Source organism: Emys orbicularis, chromosome 6 (assembly GCF_028017835.1).
Source record: "Emys orbicularis isolate rEmyOrb1 chromosome 6, rEmyOrb1.hap1, whole genome shotgun sequence".
NCBI lineage: Eukaryota > Metazoa > Chordata > Testudines > Emydidae > Emys > Emys orbicularis.
The window spans coordinates 53,161,348-53,181,354 of NC_088688.1; the positions used below are offsets into that span (position 1 = coordinate 53,161,348).

Sequence of the window (20,007 nt, forward strand, 5' to 3'; positions counted from 1 at the left end):
ATGGCCACTTTACTCAGATGCTTCCAAAAGAATACCAATAAAATCCTTTATGCTAGATCACACCATCATGTTTTATATATGCAATATACTTCAAAGGAAAAACTATTTTAGACAGTAGATTTCTTTTGTTTGTTTTTAATTCCTGCTATTTTTTCTGTATGTTTCCTGTACAGCCAGGGTGCCCTAGTATCATGAGGCTAACTGAGCTGCTATTGGAAGGAGAGAGGTGTAAACATTTTAGATGTCCCTGATAATAGTCTGAAATAACTTTTCTAAAATCATAAAGCTATGACTTTAAGGTCCAATATCCTGAGAACTTTCTGGAAACATTCACTGTATCCTGTTGGGAAGACAGGCTTCCAAGCTCCTCTCAAATGAAATAAATCTCAAATTCATAGCCATGATGTATCACAAAATATTAGAACAAAAATCTGGTCCTGGTCTGAATATCACCAGTCATGCAATTTAGATCAGTACAATTTTGAGGGCGGTGAGACGAATAAGCAATGTGGTTTTAAAAAATCAAAACCACCATCAACAAAACAAGTAGCCATATTAAAGCTGCTCCAAAGTTTGCACTGATAGAAGCAGTCCTCCTATTGAAGATGGATTTGTGGGCAGAAAACAGGCATGATTATCTAAGGAACAGGATAAACATATCATTGGTCCCTGCTGACCTCTGGGTTTATTTTCCTTTTCTGTACTCTAGAGATTATGGCACTTTCTGCTGGCTGGAGGACAGAACAAGGACTAATGGTCTCAAGTTGTAGTGGGGGAGGTTTAGGTTGGATATTAGGAAAAACTTTTTCACTAGGAGGGTGTTGAAGCACTGGAATGGGTTACCTAGGGAGGTGGTGGAATCTCCTTCCTTAGAGGTTTTTAAGGTCAGGCTTGACAAAGCCCTGGCTGGGATGATTTAGTTGGGATTTATTTGGTCCTGCTTTGGGTTGGACTAGATGACCTCCTGAGATCCCTTCCAACCCTGATATTCTAGGATTCTATATGCTGTGTTGAGCTGGACTAGGTCCTGAGGTCCCCTGCTGGAGACCTCACGGCCCTGCCTTACCCCACCCCAAAAAAGGGCAGTGGCAAGGGTCCTCTAAGCTTCCTAAAGTGTCTGTGTGGGATGCAGCCAATCAGGGGTCAGCAGGCTAGTATAAAAAGAGCTGCAGGCCCAGAGTGAGTGCAGTTGCTGCCTGGAGCCAGAGGAGTTAAGATGGTATTCCTGACTGGCTGAAGGACCTCGGCCAGAGCAGTTGCTGACAGAGACCAGGAGAAGCAAAAAGGAGCTCCTAGCTGGCTGCTGGGACGTGGCCCTGAGGTAAGGGTGAACAATGTGCTGGGGCCATGGGGAAGCAGCCCAAGGAATCTCAGCAGTGATGCAGCTTAGATAAAGGGACATGGTGGATGGCTGCTATCTATAGTGTCCATGGACTGGGACCTGGAGTAGAGGGAGGGCATGGGTCCCCTCCATTAGCCACTGTGGAAATGGCCTGGACTTTGATGCACCCCAGAAGGAGAACTGAACTGTTTTAGTGGCCTAGCAGGAGATCTGGGACTAGAAAGGCCCAGAGGGGGCAAGGACATTGCGTCTAGGGAGGGAGCCCTGGACTACACCTCAATACCAGGGCTGAGACCTTTTTAAAGATTGCTGGACTAATTAAGGACCTGAGCCCAGGGAGGGTTACAGGAAGAGAAAGGCCAACTGAGGATAGGCCCCTGTTGGATGTGGCAGGAGGTTATCTATTTGTTGTTTCACATACAGACTGTGTGAGATTCAGCCAGAGGGACTCACTGCAAGGCAGAAAGAAAGTGTAGGCACATGCATTCTGCCAAAGGGGTGCTCACAAGAGATGAGTGCCACCCCATTACACATGCTCATGCAAATTAGTATACAGATACCACCACCATATGTATTTATTCATATCTATATATAATCTATATCTATATATAAAATACATAATACAGTATTGGACCCAATTAGGTGGATCAGGGCCATGATCTAGCAAGGTACTCAAAGTGGTGCCAATTAAAAAAAAAAAAAACTTCCTGTTTTGGTGGATTTTTAAGTCACATTGTATAATAGCACTTTGCTCTGGAGCCCCTTTGGACTGCAGAGCTTGGGCCCATCTTTAATTTGCTAATTCATGGGAAAAGGAGGACTGTAGAATTTCAACACTTCAGTGTGGTTTACCCACTGTGCCAGTCTAGGTTTGCCAACCCTTCAGGATTGTCCTGGAGTCTCCAGATTAATCTTTAATGAAAGATTATGTCATGTGATGAAACCTCCAGGAATCTGACCAACCAAAATTGGCAACCCCATTCACCACACTGTCCTGCTTTAATTCTTTGGGCCTGGTCCTCAAAAGCGTTGTTTGTCAGCTGAAGGTGCTTAAGGCCTCTCAAAAGGCACTCAAGCACATAGCAAGTTGGGGCCAATACTACAAGGTGCTGAGTGCTCTCTACTCACTGAACCCAGCTGAGGGTGCACAGCACCAAATAGGAGGGCTCAGCATCTTGCAGGACTGAACCTAGAAAATCTGTGTATACTGCATATAACATAGTGCCTATGTATAATGTACATAAAAGTATTACTAAGGCCAACCTCAGCGCATCACAATGTAAAGTCAATAAAAAAATACTCAGATAAAGGAAGACACGATGAGGCTTTATTCCTCTAATTGTAAATACCGTACCAAGCCTCTGTAGTGCTGCTTTGAAGATACTAAAAAGGAATCTCTAGCTCATTTGCCTTTGGAAAAAAAATGGTTATATTTTCAGTACTTCTTAGTTCAAAATGATATTAAAATATGCTATACATTCCTTTATACTGTAATAAGATGATCCACAGAGGCAAGTCTGAAAAGTTTCCTCCTTTCTGAGGATCAGAAATATCAGCACTCTTGTTTTTTCAGATGTATTTTTCATTAATTAGTTATATATAGAAATAATTGTGAAAATATTTTTTCTGTTTAATTATACAACAAAGAGAGGCTCTGTTCAAACAGGATTAATATATCTAGTGTTTAATTACACACAAGTTCTAAGAGGATCACTGCAACAACAAAAGTAATTAATGTTTAGTTACATATAGGGCATAATTAGACAGGCATTTCTTGAAATTTATAGAAATAACTTCGAAAACACTTATTGCTTTTATATTCCCTAGTGTCAGACTTTTTAAAAAAGAAAGAACTCTGGGGGGGAAAAAGGAAAGAGAATTTGCACATGGTGAAAGAAATGCTGATCATTTAATATATTCCAAGAAAGGGCTTAGATTATTTTAAAAATATACCACTCTAAATTTAGGCTCCATGTCAGCTCTGTCTGGATGTCAAAGGGTAACTATGACCAAAGATTATGGCCTCAATCTGCAAAAATTTACATACATGCTTAAATTTATGCACATTGAGTAGTTGTATTAATGTTTATCGATTACTCACAGTTTGTAAATTTAAGCACAGAGGATGATCAATGATAAGTGAACTTGATCTGTCATTTTACATTATAAATCCCATTAAAAATCGGGTGCTTTTGAACAAGACTCAGATAACTGAAAAAATCTTTAATAACAGTATTTTTCGCTATCTATTGTCATTTCTTTTTTTAAAATGCTCTTTCCCGCTCTCATATACCAACATTAGACATTTTTAAATCAGCGGATATGGCTAAGTTGCATCCAAAGTTTTAAAAGTGCAGGCCAAGGAGCTCACTGGATTGTTAATACTGATTTTCAAGAACTCTTAGAATTCTGGGGAAGTTCCAGAAGCCTGGAAGAAAGCTAATGTTATGCCAATGTTTAAAAAGAGTAAACAGGATGACTCAGGTAATAATAGGCCTGGCAGCCTGACATCGATCCTGAGAAATAATCCAATGGCTGATAAGGGACTTGATTACTAAAGAATTAAAGGAGGGTAATATAATTAATGCCAATCAACATACGTTATGGAAAAGAGATTCTGTCATATTAATTCAATTTTTTTTTGAAATGTGATTACAAGTTTGGTTGATTAAAGGTAATAGTGTTCATGTAACATACTTAGACTTGGTACAGCATAACATTTTGAATAAAAAACCTAGAATATACAAAATTAACATGGCACATGTAAATGGATAAAAACTGGCTGACAGGTCTTAAAATGTAATTATAAATGGCGAATCATCATCAAGCACATAATTTCCATAGAGATTGATTCTTTGCCCTATATTACTTAATGTTTATTAGTGACCTGGAAGAAAACATAAAATCATCACTGATAAAGTTTTCAGATGATACAAAATATTGGGGGAATAGTAAATAATGAAGAGGAAAGGTCACTGAAAGAAAGGAGTCTGGTAAGCTGGGTGCAAGCAAATAATATGTATTTTAATATGGCCAGTTGTAAATGTTTACGTCTAGGAACAAAGAATGCAGGCCTTTCTTACAGAATGGAATGCTATCCTGACTGAAAAAAGACTTAGGGAGCTTGGTGGATAATCAGCTGAATGTGAGCTCCCTGTGCAATGCAGTGGCCAAAAGGGCTAATGTGATCCTTGGATATATAAAGAGAGGACTCTCAAGTAGGAGTAGGGAGGTTATATTACTGTGGTATTTGGCACTGGTGTGGCTGTTACTGGAACACTGTGTCTGCTTCTGGTGTCCACAACTGAAGAAGAATGTTGATAAATTGGAGAGGGTTCAGAGAAGAGCCATGATTAAAGGATTGGAAAACATGCCTTACATTGATAGACCTCAGATCAATTTATTTATCTTAACAAAGACAGGGCCGGCTCCAGGCACTAGCTTACCAAGCAGGTGCTTGGGGCGGCCACTTCGGAGAGGGGTGGCACGTCCAGCTGTTCGGCGGCAATTCAGCGGACGGTCCCTCACTCCTGCTCGGAGCGAAGGACCTCCCGCCAAATTGCCGCCGCAGATCGCGATTGCGATGGTGGCTTGTTTTTGTTTGTTTTTGTTTGGCTGCTTAGGGCGGCCAAAACCCTGGAGCCGGCCCTGAACAAAGAGAAGGGTTAAGGGTTGACTTGATCACAGTTGATAAATACCTACATGGAGAACAAAACTTTTATAATGAGCTCCTCAGTCTAGAAGACAAAGGCATCACAAGATCCAATGGCTAGAAGTTGGAGCTAAATAAATTCAGTGTCATGCTAAAAATAAGGCACTGATTTTTAACAGTGGTGGTGGGGGGTAATTAACCATTGGAACAACTTATCAAGGTTGTGGTAGATTCTCCATCACTGTCAACTTTTAAATGTTTTTCTAAAAGATATGCTCTAGTTCAAACAGGAATTCATTCAGGAAGTCCTATGGCCTATGTTGTGCAGGAGGTTTGACTACATTACAGCAGTAGTCCCTTCCTGCTTTATAATCTATGAGTGTTTTCTAGCAAGTTTTTTCCCCCCTATATCACATTTTCTGACAGGGAAGCTGCACTTCTACTACTTGAGGATCAAGCAATGTAAATGCTATTAACAGGGAGAAAGAATGGTCTTATAGTGAAGGGACCATTCCTGCAAGTTATTAAGGAATGTTCAATGGCAGTTGAGGGTGCTCAGCTTCTTCTCTGATTGGGTGCCGTATAATCTATATACCTTTGGGACTTCAGTGGAGTTACACCAAGTCAGAATCTGCCCCTCCAACTGGTGTCAATGATCATCTTTGTTTCTGGTCACTAAAAGAGGCTACATATAGCACAAGGGCTTCCCTCGGATGCTTTCTCTTTTATTTGCCTTCTCCCCTACACTAAACTTTGAAAATATACATATAATTTCTAAATAGGAGATTAGGGCCTGATTCTCTTCTGAAGAATCTCCAAAATATTGAACAATATTTAATAGCAACATTCACCCTGAACTGTTATCTGCCAGTGTTCCGGCAACCTCTAAAGAGTGGAGAGTCCCAGATCTGCAGGCATGTCTCCTGCATTTGTGCAGGAAGATCTCTTCAAAAGGCGGGGTGGAAGAGGGGTGCTGGCCAAAAGTGAATATTTGCAAAAATATCAACTATGGGTGGCGAGTACTCTTACTTTATAGCCCTTCCCCCCCCCCACACACACAATTTGTCAGTAAAAAATGGATCTCTCTGTATCTACTTTATCTAACCCAGGGACCGAAACCCTGCTAGGAGAAAGTGTCTCAATTGTTGAACAAAAATATTGTTAAATCAGCCAGATTCTTGTAATACAGCCTCATTGCATTGGTTAGATTAATAACAGTGGTATTATGAATACAATAATAAGAACACAAAATAAATACAAAACTTCATTCAGTGAACAGTAGCTTCACAGTCCTTTTGCACTCTTTTATATTGGATCTATTAGAGGTACAAAGAAAGTAAGTGATTGCCTTGCAGAGTTATGAAGTAACATTGAGGAAGAACTTAAATCACCCTGGATATAGACAATATTATATATATTAGAGAGGATAATGAGAAGTAGTAAGATCCAACAGCAAGTGTATTAAACTAGAGGACAGGAGTTCAACTCCAAGTTCTGATACTGGCTTGATGTTTGTCCTCAGCCAAGTTGCTTCACCTCTCAATGCATCTCTTTCCCCTCCCACCTTTTGTCTTATTTAGACTGTAGGAATTTTGGGACAAGAACTCTACTGAACTATGCATTTGTACAGTGCCTAGCATAGTAAGGCTCCAGTCTCAGTTGGAGCCTCTAGATGCTGCCATGATAATAATAAATAGTTAAGACACAATCAGAGCCGGTGCTACCATTTAGGCCAACTAGGCGGTTGCCTAGGGCGCCAAGATTTGGGGGCGCCAAAAAGCGGCGCCCCCACATTTTTTTAAAGCGTTCCAGTGGCTGCTGCGCTGGGAGGGAGAGGGCGTCTGAGCCGCCGGCAGGCAGCCCAGGGGTTCCCCTGGGTCCGCGCACCGCCGGCAGCCCAGGGGTTCCCCTGGGTCAGCGTGCCGCCGGCAGGGGAACCCCTGGGCTGCCGGCGGCGCACGGACCCAGGGGAACCCCTGGGCTGCCGGCGGCTCAGACTCCCTCTCCCTCCCAGCGCAGCGGCCGCTCCATCCCATGCAATTCCTGTCGTTGCCGGCAGGGGTGCCGGCGGCTGGGCAGAGCTCCACAGCTCTGCTTAGTGCACGTGGCACGAGCCCGGCGACGGGCGCGACTCAGCAGGGCTTCTGGAGGAAAGGGGCGGCTGCCTCCTGGCTCAGCCTACACGGTCAGCCCCAGCGCGGGGCACGGAGAAGAAAAGAGCCTCAGGCGGCGGTCTGGTGGAGCGGAGGAAGAAAGAGGACCCCGACGCCCGTGCCTTGGGCAAGGTAAGCGCTTCCCCACACAGCTCGGCCTCAGGCACCTGTGCTCCTGCCCCCTTGGTCCTTGGCTGGTCCCTGCTCCTGCTCCCCTTGTGCATGGGCAGCTGGAGAGGATGGCAGCCTGCAGAGCTGAGCTTCCCCAGTGCCCCCCTCTCCCTGCTCCAGCCTCTGTCATGCCCGGTATCTGAGTTCAGGGCTGCCCAGAGGGTGGGGCAAGTGGGGCAAATTGCCCCGGGCCCCGCAGGGGCCCCCACGAGTATGTCAGAGGCTCCTGGGAGAGGGGGTAAGCGGCATGGTAAGGGGCCGGGGTTGGGCACCCCCCCTACACCATCCCCCACACAGCCTTGACCCCCAGCTCCAAGCCCAGCCCCTCTGAGCCAGGCACCCCCCGACCCCATCTCCCCACATCCCTGAGCCCAGCCCCTGTGAGCCGGGCACCCCAGAGCCCAGCTCCCCACCCAGCCCTGGGCAACAGCAGCACCACCCCCAGGCAGTGACAGCCCATTGGTACCAACCATCACCATCACCCAGCAACAGCCCATTATGTAATTGCAAATGTATACATACCATTACAGCTTTTAATGTTTTTAAATAATGTATTTAGTGTATTTTCAAATTATTACAAATTAATTTTTGAATGTATTTCACTAGTTATTTTTTACATTTCCAAATACATGTTACTATAGTATTGCAACTTTTTTTATGGAAGGGGCCCCCGAAATTGCTTTGCCCCAGGCCCCCTGAATCCTCTGGGCAGCCCTGTCTGAGTTTTAAGCCCTGCTGCTGTGTTATGCCTGCATAAATTATAACATGTTACTCTGTGACCGTGTATTGTGTATAATGTATGTGATATTTTGGGGGGGGGGGTGGAAGTTTCGCCTAGGGCGCAAAATATCCTTGCCCTGGACACAACTAACCACCATTTTACAATGCTACTGCAGGAAGAGAGTAGGAAGGAATAAGTAGCATATTTTATACCCATCCCTTCCATCTCCCTCTAAGCAATTTTGACCAGTCTGCCTTTTCCCTTTTTTAAAAAGGGAAAGAAAATATGGTTTTGTTATTATAAATGGACAAAAAGCAGGGGAAATAACTATGCTTCTGTTACCCATAAATCATTAGTGAAAATCAGTGGAAAGTATGGCTATTATTCAATTGCTTGCAGTGTAAAACAAATGAAAAACCTACCAACCTTCATATTAAACTCTGTGTGTCATTTTCAGAGGGTGCTGTTACTGGTATCAAGCAATTGGGAGATCTTTAGAGTAAATACTCAAAAACAATGAACACTTCAGAGTTAAAGCCTACGTACATCCACTTTCAGAACAACTGGAGAGCTTCAGCTTATGCTCCCTATTTCTTTTTATCAGAATCAAAAGCCATTATTGTAATGGGAAATTTGTCATTATTCAATTTCCTTTTGTATGCAAGGCAGTGATACACAGAGAGGAATGGTAAGTGTGCAAAGGAATTGACAGTGCTTTCCTGCAACGCTTTAAAGCGAACAGAGAGGCAGCTTCGCCTGCTTAGGGAAACTTCTCACAGATATTTATAACCAAAGACGAATGTGTTATATTTAATAAGTAGCAGTCATTGTAACAAAGTTAACTCATTATATTTTTCTACAAAAACCTTTAAAAGAAAGAATTGGAAACATCATTCATTGAGTACAGTATGAGACTATACCATGGAACTGCTTTTACTGTTATATCTATCAATACAATTGCTCTGCTGTTCAAACGGACCTTCTCTTTCAGAGCTATCTATCAGACTATCATTATAAAAAGTAGAACCCAAAGAAACAATCAAACTGTTACCTCCTACTGTTGTGTATTTCATGGATGCCTAGAAACAATTCTTGCAATATGAAGTTTTTGAAGGCTTTGCCTCACCTGTGTTTTTAATAATCTCATTGAAAGTGGCCAGCCAATATAAAATCAGTGAGTTTACTGAGGCCCTGGACTTTATTGCCTAAAGACATCATTAAAAAGCTAATACTGTATAAACACAGATTTTTATGCTGCCTTATTTAAAATGATGGCTTAAATTCAATTCTCACTATAAACATTTTCATAAAACGAACTGGGAAGCAAAGCTTTGCAGAGTCAAAAGCAATTCTGGAAAGGGCAATGCTGCAATGTACACTTTAACAATACTATTGTGAGTAATGGAGTTTGCTTGAAATTATATGAAGGAAACATTGGGTTAGAGTGTGACCTCAGGAATGGATATCCAGTGCATTGCCCAGGTAATGTCCTTGGATGCAAAGGAGTGCATTTTGTCACTGATTAGATCAATTAATGGGAAGTGACGCTAGCATAGTGAAGGCAAGGCAACATGCTTTGCAGGCATCATCAGATACAGGCATTGGGGGAAACAGAAAATCAATGGGTACTTACCATGTGGCAGGTATATAACTACAGATGTGTAAATTTGTGGTTATTTTAGGTTAGTGTTGTTTTATTCCCATGTGACTTTCAAAATAAAAAAAAAAGTGGAGAGAAATGTAGCTGTAGCCAATAGAGTCAGTGGGTAATAATCTTTGTCATATGACAGGGAAATTAATATTCTGTAACCCTGACCCATGTCGGGTAACTGGGGCCAGGAAATAAATATTAGTCTCTTAACAGCATGCCTGTGTGTTACATCCTTATAACTCAGGAGGTTAAGGAAGGCATTGCGCAAAAAAAAAAAAAAAAAAAAAAGGAAAGCAACAGACGAAAAGAGAGAACAAAACCAGTCCCACTTAATTAAAATATATTAATTTTAACTCGCAATGTTTTCTCTCTAGCCTTTGTCCTTAAGTGACTTTTTTTTTCTACTTTGAAATGCCCTGTCCCTCTTGGTCTGTCCATTTGTGTGATTTAATAAAAACTAATACACATTGTACAGCACTCAGTGATTAAATCAGCACTCTATTTTTCCATATGAAGAGAGAAATTATTACAACATGTTTTAAAAATAGCCAGCTGCTTGTGACCCTCCTAAAACCACAGTTTGATCCAAAAATTAGTTTTCATGTAAGTCCCTGTTTTGGCCAAGCACTGGGAAAGCAAAGAAGCTAAACCATTTTAAACAAAAAAGAGCACTGCATATCAGCCACATAATAATGGACTCACAACCCAAACTGTCTCACTCTCTCCCTATGTGGGCTCACATACACACTGATCAGAGTGTTACTCTGCAGAACCTTGTACAAGACTGTTTTCAAGACCAATGAGCTATTGGGGGAGATCCGCTGCCACAACTGAATGCCTGAACAAAGACCTCCAGGCAGGATGCAACAGCAGCCTCTTAACTTGAAAAGTAAAAGTTATCTTCAAATGATAGGGAAGCCTAAAATAAACAAGACTGCCCCAAATTCTTCCTGGTATTCCAGTACAAAATCTGAAACAAAGGTCCTTCCTTCCACTATCTGAAACCCCACAGGCTTCATAGCCCCGATTGTCTGGGAAGCGATTACAGCCACCCCACTGAGAACCAGAGAGTAAGTGAACATTAATGGCATACTGAAAAGCCTTCCAAAGCTTCCCAGACTTACAGATTTCTTAGCCTTTTCTGAGTATGAAAACTATCATCTCACAGCCCCTCTGCTCTGAGATCTGGCAGATAGAGTAAACATAAGGGACATAAATGTCTACACTTATCGGGGACTGACCACAGATTGCTCTCCCGTCGACTCCTGTACTCCATCGGAAAGAGAAGTGTAAGGTAAGTTAATGGGAGAGTGTCTCCCATCAACCCAGCGTGGTGTAGGCACCGCAGTAGGTCAACCTAAGCTACGTCAACTCCAGCGACATTATTCACATAGCTGGAGTTGCGTAAATTAGGTCGACTCACCTCCATAGTGTAGACAAGGCCTAAGAAAACCTTCCAGAAATACTCATCAGTTGGTCTTTGGAATACTCATCAATTGCTGTACAACCTGGCACTGAGATCAGGCTGATTGTACAAAACAGAGAATCTTCTAAAGTACACTGTCCAGTTGGCTTTTTTCCCATTCTATCTAAACTGGAAGTTGCTACATCCACTAGTTCCCATAACTGAATCCAGCTTGGGCTCTAGATCTAGAGAGAGCATTAGAACAATGATCATAGAGATCATTCAAGATGTAGAGAGATCATTAGAAACAATGTTTGTAAACTCTACCCATCCCGCATGGAAAACTCTGAGGAACAATATCAATGCCTCCTGCCTCAACATATCAACAGATAGATTCCAACACCAACACTTTAAATTCTTCACAAACAATACAAAAGTAAGAGTCACTCACCCACCATTCATCACCTCTGTTCATTAAATTGTTCCCACCATATTAGGTCTTTCCTCAATTATCTACCTTCTCACCTTTGATCATCAGTGAACTAAAAATGAAGAACTGTAGCAAAAAAACAACAAATTATAAGACATAGTCATGAACTCCTGCAGGCAATGGGTGGGTGAGAGAGGTTAAACAGCCGTCACACAATTTTCTCACCTACCCCCACCTCTCCAAAACAACCAAATCCACTATATTTAGAGGATACCAGATTTCCTGGTGCAAAGAGAGAGCGCACATGCAGGAGAGAGGCCTTTTGTGAGGGTGCACAGGAGAAAGAGTTGGCTTAGATTTTAAAGGGTTTTAATTCCCCTCTCCTACCTGGTGGTACTGGCTGAGGTTCAGTGGAGCTGCATGGAGGGATTCATCTACTTTTATGACATATTATAATTAAGCGTACAATTTCCACCGAATACTGTTATATCTTAAAAACACTGTCATAATATGCTGTTTATGTACTCCAAGCCATCTAGAAGCCATATAATTTCCTCATTCTGTTAATTACTCAAATTGCTCTTAAACTAGCATTTTTCCTTATTCCAACTTTCAGCAGTTTTTAAAATTAGTCAATGAAGAGAAAATATACTTCTGATTCACTGAACCCATTTTAATTAAACAATGGGCCTTAATTTGAAATATAAAATGATGCCAGAAAGAATACTCTTAGTATAAAAAATAAAATCAACCCACTATTATATTTACATGTATCCTCTTACCTAGGATAGTTTTCACTCCTTGTCAAATTATGAGACCAGCAATTAAAAGAACCCATGTAAATTCTAACACAATAATAATTATTTCTAACACCAAATACTTTTCTGTGAAGCAGTATATACACTTCTGATGACACACTGACTCTTTGTCCATGAGGAAAGCCTAAGCTAAAATTTCCTGACACAATGAGACCATTAAAAGTCATCCAAAGAACACAGAAATTTTTTTTAATTACTCGTGTTAAAAAGTCTCTATTATGGCACAATCATAAACAAGCTATGTGCTTTCATTTAATGGTTTATTTATAATCTGCAATTCTACTGCACAGGTTGGCAGATGACAATATGTATAGCAATAAGTTTTGAACTCTGGAAATTAAGGACCAAATTCTAACACACTTATGGGCCAGATCCTTGGATCCAGATAAGCTGTACTTGGCAACAGATGAACCCATTATCACTATTAAAATATCAGAATGCCTACAAGAGATCAGTTCTTGGGTAAAGAGCAGCAAACTCAAGTGAACCCAGGCAAGACTGGAATCATAGAAACGTAGGGTTGGAATGTACCTTGGGAGGTCATCTAGTCCAGCCCCCCATGCTGAGGCAGGGCCAAGTAAACCTAGACCATCCCTGAGAGGTGTTTGTCTAACCTGTTCTTAAAATCCTCCAATCCTTCCACAACCTCCCTTGGAAGCCTATTTTAACCTTTCCTCATAGGTCAAGTTTTCTAAATCTTAATCACTTTAGCTGCTCTCCTCTGGACTCTCTCCAATTTGTCCACATCTTTCTTAAAGTGTGGTGCCCAAAACTGGGCACAATACTCCAGCTGAGTCCTCACCAGTGCCGAGTAGAGCAGGACAATGTGGAAGCAGAAAAAGAACTGTCAGAAAAGAACTACAATGCATGACAGTTTGTTAGCAAGAGTCAGGCTAACTGTAGCCCTGATAACGCGAGATTTGTAGAAGCGAGGATTGTGTGAGGCGGGTGAGAAAGTACTGTGTGAGAAGTTATTGTGACCTTGTATAGATAAGGTGTAGAAGACCTTGTGTAGATAAGGTATAGGAAATATTGTATGTTGGCAAGAGACAAAACAATTAAGAAATAAGATATCAAGATGGCTTATGTATAACAAAATGCAGCTGTCCCTCATTATTGAAAGGTATAAATGCTTGTTGTAATTAGGTATCAGTGAGAGAGGATACCTGCTTGGCTCTCTCCCTCTGCACAATTGTGAGAGTGAATAAAGCTTCTGACTTGCTGTACCCAAACAAAAGAGTGAGAACTCAGTTTTTCTCCGACAACAATTACCTCCCATGTCTTACATACGAGACTCCTGTTAATAGAATCCCAGAATATTAGCCTTCTTTGCAACCGCATCACATTGTTAGCTCATGTTCAATTTGCGATACCCTATAACACAGTGGTGGGAAAGCTGATTGTATACCACTTTTGCACTCTTGCAATTACCAGGGCTGCCAAGGGCATTTTGACTCCAGAATTAGCTGCTCCAATTTATGTTGAATTATGTTGGCACCTAGGGGGCATTACACCAGCCATGAATCATTGGAGCTCAATGCTCTCTAGTCATGTTGCCCTCACATTCCTGGTCCATTCACTTTTTCCAAGGGAAAAACAGAAAGGTGCGGCATGAATGGCTTTATGCCACTGGAGATCCCCCCGTGCCAGGGGAATAATCAGATGCAACTTATATCAGCTTTAAGGATTCTGCTTTCCTCAGAAGCATATGATAAAACTAACTAAAGGGACCACTGGTCTGTTCCAACAAATCAATAACAGTATCTCTTTTGTTTGATTATCTAGAAAATGAACATGCAAATCTTTTACTAAACAGAAAAGAGTCTGTATAAATGAAGACACACAGATCCTAAGTTTGCACAAAACAGTATCATAGACAGATGTTATTTTCTGCAAATATAACACAAAGAAAGTGATGACTTATTTTGAATAAGACTCTCCATCTGTGCCTCAGACCATCAGAATCTTAGAAGGTAAAAATAGTGGTCCTGCATTATGCTGAAAGCATAAGCAAAGTTAAGAGTTATTCCAACTGATATCTAAGCATATTGGTGCAAAAGCTCCAAGACAACATCTGATACCGGAGACCATGTTCAGTGGCGGAGGAAATACTAATAAAAAATCTACTATATTATTTTTAGCAATTAGGTGTGAAACAGAAATCTATACACATCTAAAGCTAATTGGCTACAGTGATTCCATTTTATCAATCTCTAGCAGCAATATGTTGTGTATCAACATTGGTGTTCTCTCTGATCATGCTTAGTTGATTCCTTCAAATGTAATCAACATGAGAGACATTAAAAGATGACATGGATTGTTGCTCCAGTCTATTTTTGAGGGAACAATGGTTTTCTTAAAACATCAGAGCTCCACGGGAACAGTGTAAAACAGCTGTCATAAATTGTAAAAAAAATGTTTATTTGCATTACACAAATAAGTTGACAACCATTGGAACATAAACTTCCAGCTATGATGAATAATGGCTAAAAATGATCCTAAAATCAATATTTCCCCCCAAAACAACAAGTTGCATCAGATCTACTCAGATCTACCTCTTTCTACCAACATTTATGTAGACCCACAATATTTTTTAAAATACAACAGTCAACAATGAAAGTTTGAAGGGCCAAGGACCAATTTCAGCCAGAGCCCAATGTCAAAGACTTCCTAATAAAAAATAAAATAAAGATAAACAAAACAAAGACTGTACAAGTATCGGGGATAGCCATGTTAGTCTGTATCCACAAAAACAACAAGGAGTCCGGTGGCACCTTAAAGACTAACAGATTTATTTGAGCATAAGCTTTCGTGGGTAAAAAAACCTCACTTCTTCAGATGTGTGGAGTGAAAGTATTGTAGTCCAATGCCTCTGAATTCATATGCTTCAGTTCTTGATGTGCCCAAACACTTCAAATCTAGGTAACAGCTCTGTAGGAAAGAGGATATACCCATCCTCTTTCACTCCATGCATCTGAAGAAGTGAGGTTTTTTACCCACGAAAGCTTATGCCCAAATAAAGACTGTACAGAAAATTCAAAGGGCATGATAGCTAATACTGTGTGAAGTTTCATACTGATGCGTTACCTTCTTTAGAGAAAAACAGAAATGTATGCCTCAATTTAAGCACATTTTAGAAAACAACCTTAGATATGGAGCTGCAAGGAAGAGCCTCCATACTAACATGCAGCGATTGAGGGAAAAAATGTATAACTTTGCTTTTATACATTTTTCCTACAAATAAGGTTTTACTAGATTCTGTGAAAGCAGCATTGTGAAAAAGCAGTCACTATGTTAAAAGGTTGCAGTGTGACGAGTATAAAGGGAATTTCCCAAAGAGAAAAACAATAACGAGACAAATTTAAATGATGGGTATATCCTCTTTCCTACAGAGCTGTTACCTAGACTTGAAGTGTTTGGGCACTTCAATAACTGAAGCACATGAATTCAGAGGCATTGGACTACAGTACAAAATAACTAGTCTATGCATTGAAAACTCAAATGGTTTAATGCCTCCGGTTTTACTGAAACATAGTTAGTATTTTCTAGGAAAAGTACCATAAATATAACAACTTCCAGTTATCCATAGCATGTTATATTAAGTTAAAGGGAAGAAAATAGTCATGCTCCCATGAAATGTTCTGCAATCATATTATGAAAGTTAAAAACAAAACAAAAGACTTCCTTCCAGATTTAACTTGCCTTATAGACTTCTTGCAAATTTTAACAAGAAAAAAAAAAAGCGTAAGTTTTATGGACTGACTGACGGAAAACCTGCCAGCAATCAAATGAATGTGATGTGAATTAATTTGCATACTCAAGTTAGTTTGAGGGAAGGGAAGAAAAAGAGAGGAAAAAGCATTTAGAACAAAACAGAAAATGTTAGAAAATAAGAAATGCGGTCATTTCCTCTGTTTTGTAGCTCCCTAACTCCCTTACCATCTGTAGACAATGACAAATCCATTGTCACCCTAAATAGAATAAAACATCACAGAGCATTTTTTTATAGCTTCTGAATGCTATTGGCTCCCTTGGATCAGCAACGAGACTAAATTACTCTAGATCTGGCTTGCCTCTCTTTTAGGTGGAGAGACACTCTTTTCCATTCCTTCACCACAAAACACAATAACCACTTCCTCCTGAAAAAAACTAAAAAGACTTAAACCATTACTGTATTTCGACAGACTGTTTTTTAAAAAAGTTCACCAAATCCAGACATCTTTAATTATTCAAATGATAAATAGACACTACTTCTTTTCCCTCTGTGTATAAGCTTAGAGAGGAGATAGTAATCACATTGCTAAATTGCTTAGCAACTGTGGGTAAAAAAGCTAATAAGTTATAATTTATATGTGAAAAGCTTGCAGGGGGTTAGTAGTACACCTCTAGCGCTATTGAGGTTTCATGCTGAGAATTCCATTCCAAACTGGCAATTGTCTCAAAACACTGCAACATACAACAGTTCAAAAATGTAAATGTCACGACTGGTCAAATAGGCTTCCATATGGTGATTTGTTGCTATCTTTCCCATTAGCCTACCAGTAACTTCTATAAATCACTTTCAGACTGAAAACAACCTTTGTGAACAGCTTCATAATGAATCCATGTGTTGAATCAATCTTACTAGATTCAAAAGTATTGGGGGAAGGTAATTTTGAATAGTTTCAATTAGACTAAGGTAACTCCTAGGAGCCAAATTTGCTCACCTTATACAAAAGTTCAAATAAATGGGCTTTGTCCCAGGGAGTTTTGCTAGGGCTGGGGGATAGAATCTCTCTCAACAGGCAGTCAAGCATCCAGTACAGTAATCGATAGCCACTATACCTCAACCTCGATATAACGCTGTCCTCAAGAGCCAAAAAAATCTTACCGCGTTATAGGTGAAACCGCGTTATATTGAACTTGCTTTGATTCACCGGAGTGCGCAGCCCCACCCCCCGGAGCACTGCTTTACCGCGTTCGATATATCCAAATTCGTGTTATATCGGGTTGCGTTATATCGAGGTAGCTGTGTATTTGAGTTCATTAGCTGTAGTAATACTCATGGCTGCTAGCACCTCATAAATGGGTGGAGGGTAAGATTAGATTAATTCAGTTTGTAGAACCACCCTCACCATGCCTTTTTGCATGTTGGCACATATTGAACAACAATGTAGTGCACTGAGAGATACTGGGATGCAGGCACCCAAGTTTGGGCTCTCTGGAGCCTTATCTCCCATGTGCAGCTGATCTAGATGGGTTCCACTGCTGTTGTTCCCTACATACCCAGGTGAGAAAAGCAAGATTTGATTCTAAAGCAACAAAACTTTCCAGTACAAGAACATATAGAACATAGATGGACACTAAGAACATTAATGAAACAGTGAAACTTTACCTGCAACCACTGTGACTGGTCACTATGACCTGAAGTCCAGGCATTCACTTTGCCTTGTTTGTCTAGCCGGGCTTTCCTAGGTTCCCAAGTGAACATGTCCATGTTGAGTGTTCTGAAGATGCTGGAGGCAGTAATCTGATAGTCCTGTATATGCCCTGATTTCATCCCCAGAGGTTCAGAGCAACCTGAAAAAAAGTGAAAAGGAGACTATTTACTTCACTACAGTGCCTTTTAGGGTTTTTTTTGTTTGTTTTGTTTTTTGGTGGTATAACCTGTGTTAGTGGGTCTGATAAGAAAGGGAGCCAAGCTTGTTGCCAGATAGATGAGAGATGGGGAAAACTGCAGTGTGCTCACCTTGCTAATAAAGGAGCCTTATAATTAGGTGAACGCTGGGAGATGCATGGCTGACTAAGCCAACAGCGGGGGAGATGGACCTGCCTGAGGGAGTGTGAGTGATCTCCTGTCTCTCTCCCCCCCTGCCTGGGGAGGCTACCTATTTTGCTCTGAAAGGGATTTGCCAAACTACTCTGGAAGAGAGCAACTTCACCTAGAAACACTGAGGAGGCCCGATCCACCATTGGGACTTTTTCTACTGTAAAATCTACTGCTGCAGCAAATAGGTTAGCCACTGGGTGAATAGGCACCCTCATCACCTCGCCGCAACCTCCAGGCCTGCAACGACTCATGAAGGTACAAGGGTTCCTCCACATTATGGCACCCACTAGTGTGGAATAAACTCGTGAATCCAGGGAAACCCACCCTGACTACTTGCGGGTCATACAGTGTTACTGATGTACCCACTTCAGATCAATCTTCCCCTTCCCTTTATATGCTTCCTCTATATTTCCCCTGTTAAATAAAATGTACCTTGATGGTTGCCTCATCTGTTATGGAGGTGTCAGAAGAGTATGTATGAAGTATAAGGGTAAGCATAGGGAGAAGTACTGGGTCAGCAATAGTCAAAACCAGATAGGGAGCTAAGGCTGGGCTCCTGAATACCTTAAACAATCAGGTGGAGGCACCATCAGTTAGTAGTTAAGAACCCAGGCCACTGAAACCCACTCCAGCTAAAGCAGAGTAACACTGGGTTAAGGGCTCTTGTTGATGACTAGCTGCCCTTAGAGGTACGGAGACCCATAAACCACCTTACGGGGGGGAAAAAGAAAGCAGTTCCCACAGAAAGGGCCCTGGGGAATCAGGAACATCTTTGGAGGAAATTGCAATCAAACCAAAAATTGACAATTCAAGGCATTTTATTATAACACATGTTGAAAGAATTGAAAACAAGATAGAGAACTCAAAATATTTTCTAACACATTTACAGAGTAAAGTAAAAAAGGTGATTTCCCCCCCCCCCCAGTCCTTTTCATTAGTCTCAGCCTCATGTATATACATGAATTCCTATCCAGCACATACCCATTGTTTCCTTTAATTTATTCTACTCTACTCTTATACCATGTCACATTGTAGTGGTGTCTTAACACCAAGGAAGTGTAATTCTACAAAATACGTATTTCTTTCTTAATGCTACTAGTGCTGAGGAAAATTCCTTGAGTACTAAGCACATCTGTACTTTTTCATAACTTGATATACTGCCAAAAACCATATACCAGCAGCCAGGTGTAGACTACAGATATTATAGCTGGGAGGGGGTGTAGCTTCCTCTGGAGAACTAAGCAGGGATTGTCTGCTAAAATCAGGTGGCCATATCCCACATGATTTACTGTGACTGCAGATGAGGATGGACATTGATGGATATTGGTCCTTCCTCTCCTCTTTTAGATTTCTAAGATAAAATTTAACAAGTGATTCCAAACAGACATGATGCTGTGCAATGAATTATGAGGGGTTATTCATTGTGCAGAGGCAGGGTGCATTTAGATCTACTAGGAGGAAGAATAGGTTGGAGCAGAGTTAAGGACAATAAGAAGTTTTTTAAAAGTATTAGGAACAACAACAACAACAAAAATCCTGACAATGGTATTGGTCCATTACTAGATAGAAGTGGTAGAATTATCAATAATAATGCAGAAAAGGCAGAAGTATTCAATAAATATTTCTGTTCTGTATTTGGGAGAAAAACACATGATATAGTCTCATCATATGGTAATGATAACACTCTTTCCATTCCGCTATCTCTGGAGGATGTTAAACAGAAGCTAGTGGGTTTTAATAAGACTAAATGTATACATCTAGGAACAAACAATGTAGACCAAATACAGAATGGGGGACTCTATCCTGGGTGGCAGTGATGATGAAAAAGATTTGGGGGTCATGATGGACAATCAGC

The 20,007-nt window shown here is 40.9% G+C and overlaps 1 protein-coding gene across 1 annotated transcript in view; it reads right to left on the reverse strand.

Annotated features, from left to right (window-relative positions):
* Nucleotides 1-20,007, reverse strand: part of EDIL3 (EGF like repeats and discoidin domains 3) — a 314,997-nt gene that overhangs the window by 53,353 nt on the left and 241,637 nt on the right. Inside the window, exon 9 of the mRNA XM_065405890.1 lies at nucleotides 17,718-17,902. Coding sequence (XP_065261962.1) covers nucleotides 17,718-17,902 — 185 coding nt within the window. The remainder of the gene's footprint in view (nucleotides 1-17,717; nucleotides 17,903-20,007) is intronic.